This window comes from Diospyros lotus, chromosome 5, assembly GCF_014633365.1.
Source record: "Diospyros lotus cultivar Yz01 chromosome 5, ASM1463336v1, whole genome shotgun sequence".
In the NCBI taxonomy this organism is placed as follows: domain Eukaryota; kingdom Viridiplantae; phylum Streptophyta; class Magnoliopsida; order Ericales; family Ebenaceae; genus Diospyros; species Diospyros lotus.
In genome coordinates, this window is record NC_068342.1 from 39,552,506 (window position 1) to 39,564,734 (window position 12,229).

General features: G+C 41.1%; 1 protein-coding gene across 1 annotated transcript; it reads left to right on the plus strand.

Moving 5' to 3' along the window:
• The first annotated feature begins 6,208 nt into the window (after positions 1-6,208).
• On the plus strand, positions 6,209-7,729 carry LOC127801531 ((S)-8-oxocitronellyl enol synthase ISY1-like). Its single transcript, XM_052336754.1, has 2 exons — positions 6,209-6,354; positions 6,458-7,729. Exons 1-2 carry the CDS (start codon positions 6,316-6,318, stop codon positions 7,598-7,600), a joined length of 1,182 nt encoding a protein of 393 aa, XP_052192714.1. The 5' UTR covers positions 6,209-6,315; the 3' UTR covers positions 7,601-7,729.
• The last annotated feature ends 4,500 nt before the right edge of the window (positions 7,730-12,229 follow it).

Below are 12,229 nucleotides of genomic sequence, written 5' to 3' on the forward strand. Positions count from 1 at the left end.
CAGGTATGTCCCCCAAGAATTCTGCGTCCCGGGCAGTTGCTAGGCGAGCCAGAGCGTCCGCATGAGAGTTCTGGGAACGGGGGATTTGATGCATTTCATATTTTTCGAAAGTGGCTAAAAGTTCGCGTGCCTTCTGTAAGTATGCTGCCATCTTCGTGTCTCTGGCCTGGTATTCTCCCCGCACCTGGTTGACAACTAGTTGAGAGTCGCTGAAGATCTCCAAGAATTCAGCTCGTATTTCCTTTGCCAGGCGGAGTCCTGCTAGTAAGGCTTCATACTCGGATTCATTATTGGTGGCTAAAAAACCGAACCTCAGGGCGCAGAGGATTTTGTGACCTTCGGGGCTTATTAGCATAACCCCGGCTCCCGCTCCTTGTTCGTTCGATGATCCATCGACGTATAGTTCCCAGGACGGTCCTTTCAGGTTTTCCAGCTCTTCGTCAATTGGCCCAGTAAACTCGGCAATGAAGTCTGCCAACGCTTGACCCTTTATCGCCGTCCTTGGTTTGTACTTTATGTCGAACTGAGCGAGCTCAATAGACCATTTTAGTAAACGACCTGAGGTATCCGGTTTTTGGAGGATTTGTTTCAATGGGTATTTGGTCAGGACTTCGATCTCATGAGCTTGAAAATAGGGTCGCAGCTTCCTCGACGCCACTATTAGACAGTAAGCTAATTTTTCGATTGGTGCATACCTTGTTTCTGCATCGATTAGGCTTTTGGAGACGTAATAAATGGGGTGCTGCACCCCTTCTTCCCCCCGAACGAGGGCCGCGCTGAGAGCCTGTTGGGATACTCCTAAGTACAAGGTCAACCTCTCTCCCTCCTTAGGTTTGGCGAGCAACGGGGCCCGTCCCATGTACTCCTTTAGTTGTTGGAATGCGAACTCGCATTCTTCTGTCCATCTGAAGTCTTTCTCCTTTTTTAGAAGCTCGAAGAAAGGGGCACACTTGTCAGTTGCCTTTGAAATGAAACGGCTCAGAGCCGCGACCTGACCATTGAGGCTTTGCACCTCCTTCTTTCTTATAGGCGACCTCATGTCGAGCAGAGCCTTAATTTTGTCTGGGTTGGCTTCAATGCCTCTGTTGTTTACCATAAACCCAAGAAATTTTCCAGAGGCTACACCGAAGGCGCACTTGAGCGGGTTGAGCTTCATCTGATATTTCCTGAGGACTCCAAACGTTTCTCTTAGATCGGAAACGTGGTCCGTCACTTGCTCGGATTTTACCAGCATGTCGTCAACGTATACTTCCATGGTTTTTCCGATCAGTGTTTCGAACATCGTATTGACCAGCCTCTGGTAGGTCGCGCCAGCATTCTTCAATCCAAAGGGCATGACCTTGTAACAATAGAGCCCCCGGTCGGTTATGAACGAGGTGTGCTCTTAGTCCGTTGGGTTCATGGGGATTTGGTTGTAGCCTGAATAGGCATCCATGAAACTGAGGAGGCGGTGACCAGCCGTTGCATCTACGAGTTGATCGATTCTGGGGAGGGGAAAGCTGTCTTTAGGACAGGCCTTGTTCAGGTCGGTGAAGTCGATGCAGGTCCTCCACTTCCCGTTTTTCTTTTTTACTAGGACCGGGTTGGCCACCCAGACCGGATAGTGGGCTTCCTTGATGAAATTATTCGCCAAGAGTTTGTCCACTTCTTCTTTAAGAGCGGTATAACGCTCCGGAGTCATTGGCCTCCTCTTCTGGCGCACTAGCCTGTAGCCTGGATCTACGTTGAGCCTGTGTGACATGACTTCTGGGGCGATTCCCACCATATCTTCGTGGTTCCATGCGAATACATCAAGGTTAGCTTTAAGGAAATCTGTAAGTTGGGATTTTACCTCGGGGGCTAGACTCTTGCCTAGCTTGAGGTGCCTTTCCTCGTCTGCCTCGCCAACTGAGATATCTTCGAGCTCTTCCATGGGACCGGTGGGCTTTTCGCAGTCGACCTCGCGTGGATCCAGGTCCTCCCATCGGCCGGTTGATCGCGGGCCGACTTTTGCGATGATATTTACTTTCTTTCCCTTTGCTCCCATTTTCAGGGCGTCCTCATAGCAACGTCTTGCGAGGTGCTGCTCGCCTCGTACACACCCTACACCGTCGGGGGTCGGGAATTTCACCGTAAGCGACCTGGTTGAGGTCACTAGATCCAGGTCGTTCATCGCCGGCCTTCCGAGTACGACGTTGTATGCTGAGGGGCAGTCAATTATGAGGAATTCTGCCAAAGTAGTGGCCTGGCGGTTCGCATCCCCGATGGTGAGGGGAAAGCTGATCCGACCGACGGGAATCACTGCGTCTCCCGTGAACCCGTAGAGTGGCTCTGGGGACGAACCCAACTGTTCCGGTCCCAAACCCATCTGATCGAAGCATGCTCTGTACATTACATTTACCGAGCTGCCCGTGTCCACCATTATCCTCCGCACTTCGGAGTTGCCGACCTGGGCTCGTATAACGAGTGCGTCGTTGTGCGGCCAATGGACGTCTCTGGCGTCTTCTTCCGAGAAAAACATCTTCTCTGGGATTGGGTTACCCCTAGGCCGCTTCGCGGGAACCGGCTGTTCGCCCGATCTCGCTAGCAAGACATGGTTGGCCTCTCGTATGTATTTGTCGCGGGATTTGTGGGAGGAACCAGCGAGGTGGGGCCCGCCATGGATCGTGTAGATGGATCGTGTAGATGGTTCGTACAGCCGGTGCTTGGTCGTCATCGGTGGGAGGCTGCTGCTGTACCGGCGGCTGGCTTGGTTGATTAGTCGGCCGCACCACGTAATCTTTCAAGCGACCTCTTCTTATCAGATCTTCAATGGCGTCCCTTAGGGCCCAGCATTCTGAGGTGTTGTGACCCGCCTCGTTGTGGTACGCGCAAAATTTTTCTTTGTTTCGGAATTTGTTTGGGGTTCTTAACGGGTTGGGCTTCCCGAATTCCTCTTTGTTCCTTTCGATGGCGAAGATCCTTTCTTGGGGGTCTGACAGGGCACAGTAGCTGTCAAAGCGCTGTGATCTATGAGGTCGCTCATCTCCCTCTGCCTTCCGAGCTCGCTTGAACACTTCATTGCTCGAGCTCTCCCCCCGAGCTTCTCTTCCGGCGTCTCCGTTGTGCCTTTTCTTATTCTGGCTGGAGCCCCCAACTTCTTCTCTCGACCCGACGGGCTTCTTCGTCCCGAAGGCGTCTTCCCATCGGATTTCCTTGGAAACTCGTTCATAGAATTCCCCCAGGTCTTTGACCGGGGTTCGGTAGATGCTCTCGTAGAGCTTTCCGTCTTTTCGGAGGCCGGCGGAGATCGCCGTTAGGATACTTTCATCCGAGGGATCCTCGACGTTGCTCACCTCGCGCCTGAACCTGGCGATGTAATCCCTTAATGGTTCGTTTGCTTTCTGGAATACGGTGGCGAGGTGGCAAGGTGGCGCGAGCTGCCTCCTTAGAGCCCTGTATTGGTTAAGGAACCTCTGTTGGCACTCCTCCCAGCTGTTGATGCTACGAGGCGGAAGGCTCTTGAACCAAGCTCGGGGGATGTCTCCTAAGATTGCTGGGAAGGCGCGACATTTAGCCAGCGAGCTGGTTGTCTGTAGATCCATTTGCACGTTGTACGCATCCAGGTAATCATAGGGGTCGCTGTCCCCATTATATTGTGGCATGCTCGGGACCTTAAACCTCCGGGGCAGGGGTTCGAGCTCAATTTCTCTGGCGAACGGCGTCCTATCCCCACGGCCATTATTCTGGCTGCGGACTCCTTGTCGTTCCTCCAGCTGTCGCACCCTCTGATACAGCTCTTCCACAGTTGAGTCCGGTCCTACTGATTGCTGGGCTTGCGATCGCCTGCTTCTTTCTCAGACTGGGGAGCGGTGAATTGGGGACGGGTAGTTATCCCCGATATCTTCTTCCGCGGGTGGGTGTCTCTCCTCCCGCGGTTGGCGGACCCTGCGAGGCGACGCCGGTGGGTCGTGGACAACCCGTGCTTGAGCTTGGGCCAGAATTCTGACCGCGTCAGCGAGTTGCATTACCGTATTCTCCAATGCTTCCTGGCGCTGTTGCCAGTCCCGGATCGTCCCTGTCCCGGTGATTTGGACAGTAGGCTGGACAGGGATCCGTGGTGGTATGCTGGGAGCGTCTCCGGCGGGCGGCGGCAAAGGAGTATCGGCTGTCGGGGCAATGGGTCCTCCATTTGGTGGTAAGTCTCGTGGTCGGTCGTGGTGATTTTCAGGCGGGTCGACCGCCGCCTCGGAACTTCTAGTATTCCTTCCTCTAGCCATGGCTATTGATCAGAGCGGCCCCTTCCTCTAGCGCCAAAATGTCGACGTTTGATTTCGGCCGACCGTGATTCGTTTTGGGCCGCGGTGAGTCAATCCAAAAAAATACCGAGAAGGAAGGAAGAAAACCCCCCCCCCCAAAGTTCCAAGCGTGTACACCAGAATCTTTTACGTGGTTCGGCCAGAACGATGCCTAGTCCACGGCCGCCATCTGATTATTCTCCCAGAGTGGCGGTATCTGATTATTCTCTTCTGTCCCTCCTCCTTGCTCCTCATGGCCCCCTTTATTTCCATTTTTCTTGAGGGACTTTTACAATCTAGATAATATATAAAAATACAGTGTTTGTATAATGGGGGACAAATAGTTCTTACCGCCTTCGCAAGACCGGGAGTGGGATCCTCATTACGAGGGGCATGGGCTGTTACAGATAAAGTGATCGGACCCTACCTCTGACTTCTCAGCAGCTTTGCCGCTCATGCGAGCTGGAGGTTTTAGGCGAGCGACCTGGATGGTCCAGCGATCTGGAGGATATTTCAGGAGCTCGTTAGTCGATTGCTCCGAGCTCGTTGGGGGATTACCGGGAGCTCGCCATACGCTCGCTTTACGAGTTCCGGATCTTTGATGGAGGCTGGACCTTCCTTGACGAGGTCGTCCGGGCCTTCTTGGCCTTGGGTGATTGGGCCGGTCTATCGGACCGAGTCTGGCCCATGCGGGGTGATGCGGGAAATACATATAACAGTAACCTTATGGCTTTATATATGCATCCTAATCGTCACAAATAAACAAACAAAGAGAGTAGTTCTGTTACTCTATTAATTCAGCTACCACTACTTTTTTAATTCATCTCCATGTTAGGAGACAAACCAAGTTAAATCGTTGTATGAAAGTAATGGTGTTCTATCGCAAGCATAAGAAAGAAAACAAAAAGACGAAAATATTGGGGTTTTATGCTTTATCTAGCCAGTCTTTGTTGTATTTCTCAAAGAACACGTACGAAAATGATAATGAAACCGGGACCAACCTTGCTTGAATAAACCCTAAGGGAAGTAAAAGGTCCTTCAAGCCTGAATTCATGCATCACCCAATCAGTCTTTCTTCCCTTGGGAGCCTTCCCTTGGTAAAAATATTACCATTGAACTGATATTTAGGGACGGCTGGATATGTAATCAATATCTTATCTAGGAAAACAACTTCTGCATAAAATTGCTCCTCTAAACATAAAAAAATACATAAAAACATAATAAAACATACCAATCTTGTTTCCAAAGCTCGTCGAGGGGCGTCCGATTCACTTCCCACTCGGGTTCTTGCCTCCACCAAAAATTTCAAAGCTAGACGGCGACGGTAGGGGAGAGATGAAGTATTTTGGATGCGTAAGAGAGAGCGAGCGAGAGAGCGAAATAGAGAGTAAAAGATCGCAACCTAAACCCTAAATCAGAGAGAGAGAGAGTTGTCAGCAATGGGGGAATAGTTGGAGAGCGAGCGACAGAGAGAAAGAGAGACAGAGACAGAGTCGTCGGGAATGGGGGGTGAGGACGAAGAGAGCAAGAGAGAGCAAGCGAGAGAGAGAAACAGAGAGTAGAAGATCGCGACCTAAACCCTAAATCAGAGAGAGAGCCGTCAGAAATGGGGGAACAACACGTGACGATGAGGAAGGAGAGCGAGCGAGAGAGAGAGACAGTCGTCGGCAATGGGGAGTGAGGACAGAGAGAGTAAGAGAGAGTGACCTAAACCCTAAATTTCAAATTTGGGCGAGGATAGAGGCTGAATATTAACTCAAAATTCAAACCCAATTTATCACGATATATTAGTGTCAAATTCTCGCAATATATTGCGTTTGTCACAGCGTTTGTCGATGCATTCGTCCATGTAACATTATTCTTAATTTTTACCCACTGTGCTTAAAATTTGTGGCTCCGCCACTACATCCTCTCTCTCTCTCTCTCTCCAAAGTTGCCCGTCCTTTCTTATCTTCTTCTCTTCAAACTCTCCATCTTCTCTCTCCAAAGTTGCCCGTCCTTTCTTATCTTCTTCTCTTCAAACTCTCCATCTTGTTCTCTGCAAACCTAATCGCCAACCATGAGCTGGTGGTGGGCTGGCGCCATCGGAGCTGAAAAGGCAAGTCCCTCTCTCTCTCTCTATATATATATATGTGTGTGTGTGTGGAGTTGAAGCTAAAGAATGTTTCTTGATGTGGTTAATGACTTAATGTAATGTGCAGAAGAAATCAGAGGAAGACGACGGGCCGCCCAAGTACCAGCGCGTGGTCCTGATAATCGGCGTCACCGGAATCGTCGGCAACAGCCTGGCCGAGATCCTGCCGCTCTCCGACACGCCCGGCGGCCCATGGAAGGTCTACGGCGCCGCGCGCCGCGCCCGGCCGCCGTGGGATGACTACCACCCCATCGAATACATCCAGTGCGATGTGTCCGACCCCGACGACGCCACCGCCAAGCTCTCCCCCCTCCAGGACGTCACTCACATCTTCTACGTCACCTGGACCAAACGGTCCACCGAGGCCGAGAATATCCAGGCCAACGGATCGATGTTCCGGAACGTTCTCAACGCCGTGATTCCGAATTGCCCCAATCTCCAACACATCTGCCTCCAGACCGGCCGGAAACACTACGTCGGCTCGTTCGAGAGCATCGAGAAGGGCACCGCACAGCCACACGATCCGCCGTTCCACGAGGATCTCCCGAGGCTCGACGACCCGAATTTCTATCACATTCTCGAGGATATTCTCCTGCAGGAGGTGCAGAAGAAGAAAGAGGGAACAATCACGTGGTCGGTGCACCGCCCCGGCGTGATCTTCGGATTCTCGCCGTACAGCATGATGAACATGATCGGAACGCTCTGTGTCTACGCCACGATCTGCAAGCACGAGGGGATCCCGCTGCGGTTCCCGGGGTCGCGCGTCGCGTGGGAGAGCCTGACCGACGTCTCCGACGCCGACCTGATCGCGGAGCACCAGATTTGGGCGGCGGTTGAGCCGTACGCGAAGAACGAGGCCTTCAATTGCAGCAACGGCGACGCGTTCAAGTGGAAGCATTTCTGGAAGATTCTGGGGGAGCAATTTGGGGTGGAGTACGCAGAATTCGAAGAAGGGTCGGGATTCAAGCTGGAGGAGATGATGAAGGACAAGGAATCGGTCTGGGAGGGGATCGTGAGAGAGAAGGGATTGGTGCCGACCAAATTGACGGAAGTTGGTAACTGGTGGTTCGTGGATCTGATTTTGAGCATCGATTGCATGTTGGACAGCATGAACAAGAGCAAAGAGCACGGATTCTTGGGTTTCAGAAACTCAAAATCGTCTCTGATTTCATGGATCCACAAAATGAGAGCTTCCAAAATCATTCCTTGACTTTGCAAGCATGCAGTACGGTAGTCGTCGTGTTGCTCTACTGCATGTGAACAAAGTAAATTATGTTCCTTTTTTACGAGGCAGCGTTTGTAAAAGTCATTGAAATGTATTTTAGATTAAAATATTAAATAGTTATGATAAGTTTAAAAAATATTTTAAAATTTTTATTAAATTATTTATTAAATTTTTTAAGATACATCAGAGAATATATGTGTTTTTTTTTTTTTTTTTTTTGGTAACATTTAAGATATCTTTATCTGAAAAAGAGAGACATAAAGTATATGATTAATGTCTCTAATAAAAAATTACGTAATTTTTTTTAAAGAGTTATAAATAATTTTAAACATATTAAAATTGACAAAAAAATCTATAATATTTTTTATATTTTATATTTTTTTGGGTTATATCTTACTTCTGTTCATGAATGAGGAAACCCTTTGGAGATGAGATGACACTCATGTTAATCACTTCACTAAACTATGTTGGTATTTAATATTTTTATTAATGACAAATTAAATATGATAAAAAAATAAAACCAAATTAAAAATGGCTATTACTACTAAAAATTAAAATAAAGATATAAATTAAAATTTTTGATAACATTATCAATTTTAAAAAATTTAAAAATAAAATATGAATGAGTTATTTGATATAAAAAAGATAGTTCGAGAATAAAAAGTGAGTCAAATGATAGACAATAATTGAATATTGATCCATAGGTGAGGAGTGAAGAATTCGAAAGAGTTTAGTTGCATGCCACTATTGATGTATAATTTATGTGTAATTAATTCAAGTATACTTTACTTAAATATGTATATAATGATAAAAAGAGTGTTGATCGCACGAAAACTCTATTACAATACCAAAATAATTTTAATTTAAACTAAGTTAAACTTAATTAATTAATTGGATGAGTAAAACGAATAATAAAAACTAACAAAAAGAAATTAATGCAAAACTAAATTGTTTTATGAGAAAAATTAATAAGTGAATGCAATTAGGGTTTAGATTTCATTTAATTTAAGTTATGTAATTATCTTTTCAACTCGTTTCAAACTAAAAAATATCTTTATTTTAAAATTATTTGTATATGATGATGAATTTTTCTTAATTAATTAATAAACTTTCTTAAATCATATTAATCCTTTATTAACTCAATTTTTTACTATTAAATTTCTAATCGAATGTCAAAAAAATAAATAAATATTAATTTCCTTAGAAACCTCTAATTTCAAAATTCACTAAATTTTCTCATTCCCACACGAGTTAATTATATCTTGATATTGTAATTAAATATGTGATATGTATTATTATGGATCTAATTTATAATAATTTTTCAATTAACGACGCCTAAATCATTAACTCATTAAAAGATGGTCAATTTTTTTAAATATTAAGCACAACAATATAAATTTCTTATATAAATAATAGTTAGTTTTGAATTGAATTCAACAAATAATAACATAATCTTAAAATTAAAATCCATTAAAATCCTATCTAAAATAATTTAGTTAAGACATTAAAATAAAAATTGAATGGAGAATCGGAGAGCATGCTCCCGCGACGTTGCTGCTAAACCAATTGGAGTTTTCTTCCTTCTTCAATTTTAATTCAATTTGGCTGCTCCTTATAAATTCATCTCTGCCATTGCGGCCGCTTATTTTGAATTTCTTTCCACCAAATTAATCTGTGTCGCTGCTTCTTTGTTGATTTTCTACAATTAATTCTTTAACATTTATTTTTTATTTATTTATAATATTAAAACTAATATTATAAATTGATTAAAAATATCCTCCTTAAAGATCATTTTCTTGAATTTATCTCCTATGCTTGATTCCTACAAAAAGAAATTTAAATTATGTAAAATCTATATAAATACACATTTTAAGTAGAAAAAATAATACAAAATTAAAATAAAAAATATATATACAATTAAGATAATATAAGATAGAATACGACTAGTTTATAATCATTTTATAGTTATTTTTTGATTAAAAAAATAAATTAATTCAGATATACAAATATATTGATTTTAAGTTTGCAGTGAATGTTATTTTAAAATTACAAAATATATCATAATAGAGATATGAAATGTGTCGGGCCGTATGCATGGCCTACCTCAATTCGCCATTTATATAAGTTCGGGTCGAGCCTAGCATTTCTAGGCTCCTGACCCGACCTGACCTAACTTATTTTAGGACTCAACTTAGCTGGGCTTTGTGGGCTCGATCTATTGGATTAGATCGAACTTTGATTTTATAGAAAAATTAATTTTAAATTTAAATTTTTAACATTTAGTGCCTATTTGATTAGCTATTTCTTTCATGAAAAATAGTCATTTTTTACCCAAATTCTAGCTTTTGGAGTGTTTGATTAGTCAAATTTTTCATAAAAAATATTTTCTCACTTAGGGTCACGTGACTCTCTTTTTTCACTTTTGCTAAAAAATAAATTCCCATAAGAGTTAAAGAAATTGTTTTCTAGGCAAGAAACAAGAGAAGAGGGACCAGAACTTGTCTTCCCCTTATTAGTGAGTTTGCAATAGTTGTTGGGAGATGGATCACTTGGGTGATGTTGGCTTTGAGGGGCTGGCCGGTGATATCAACTTGAGGGATTGATCGGCTTGAGAAGAGAAATGGGTTTGGGAGAGTCTAAGAGAGATAAATGAGGGGAGGAGGGAGAAGACTAGTGGCTTTTGAGGATAGAATTCTATAGAATATAAAATGTAGTCAAATACCCTCAATTAATCATTTCTATGTAAATAATTTCTAGGTAATTGAATTGTCTAAAACTTATTTTCTTTCCATACAAGTTCTATGCTTGCAATTAAATGCACCATTAATTCCATAACTACGATACTTTAAAAAGTATAAACAATGCTACAAATTCATAATGACAATCAATAAATTTTAAATAATTTATATTTTATACACATTTTTTACTTTTTTATAAAGAAAATTTATATCTTATAAAAAAGCATAATCACCTTTAAAAAGTTTTAAATATATAAATAAATATATATTTCGTACATAACAAGAATTTTTAAAATTTAATATAATCTTAAAAAATTAAAATTTTAAAATAAGTAACTCCAATTAATAGGTAGAGTTTTAATTTGAGTTAATGGGTCCCACTTATTTTTTATTTTTTTATGATACGTGACGTATCATATCAATAATGACACATTTCACAAATTGATTTCAGATGTTAGATAAAAATGCACTCAATCAAGTCAATTGAGATATAATTGATAAAATTGAAACAATTAGATAAAGTTACAAATTCACAAAAAAGTTTGGGTTTGTTTTTCTATTTGTCTTAAATTAAAAATAATAAGTTAACACAAGTTTACAATTAATAATAATTATTATGTTACTCGATGCAGGTAACTCTGAAAAGGCAAGCATGAGCCCGACTATGAGCCTTATCTCTCACTCTCCTTATTAACTCGTGTCAAGTAATATATCAATACTTTATAATTAAGACCCATAATTTATTGGATTAGTGCAACTTGTCCAATTAGGAGTTAGTTTGAGTTGGACAAAGCCAGCTTGTTTGACGTCTCCAACGAAAAGCAATTATTGAACGTTAATATAATAAAATATTAAAGTGAAAAAAAAAATTCATATGTTTGAAATTTAAAATTTATTTTAAAACAAAAAGGTAATCAAACAAAATTTTCTCTTTATCATTTACAAAATGTTCTTTTTATCTCCAAAGAAGTTCAAAAGTCAATCGGTCCATAATAATCTAAATAAAATTCAATTTATTTTTGAATCACAAGCAAATTTCTTTCTAATTTATCTATAAATTGGGAAAACAAGGTAATCTCCATAAAATTAGACTTTTGATAGATTTTTATTGGTTTTTCCTCAAACACACAAATTTTTAAATTTTTTTATTTTTTCCCAATAAATAAAATTTTTAATTGAATTTTGAAACATATTTATGCTTCTAATTCCAAAAGTTAGAAATTGGTAGCGACAACTTTGATAAAAAAAATTGCTATAAATTATTTGGTAGCGACAAGTTATATTACTTTTAAATCATGAGTACAAACTTAAAAAATACGACTAAATAATTTAAGAATAAAATATATTAAGCATTACTTGAAGACAAATTGAGTTTTAAATAATTATAAGATTTTAAAATTAATTTTTTATTTTTTTAACTACTCGTCTATTGTTTTGATTATTTTTTATAATTTTCAAAAGCAAAAACAAACAATACGTGATGCTATTTTTTTTTTCTCTCATTTCAATAATTGACCTTGCTTTCATATGCTTAAAGATAAATTGGATAGTTTCATTTATAATTAATTTACAATAATATAACCGGGTGTAATTATTGGAGATAAATTAGGGATATAATAGACATTTTCAGCATATAAATTTATTTTTTTGACTGAAAAATAATATAAAAATAATTTTAATAAAAAAAGAAAATTAAATATCTCAAGATACAAAATTAGAAAAAATATAATGAATTTTCGGGTTAAATTATCAATATAGTTTATGCTCTGCGAAGTAATATTTTATGAATCATGTTAGATATACATTATTTTTGTATATCTTAGATTATATAAAAGAATATTATGACTAAAATATCTTTCTTTTTCATGTGTTTCAC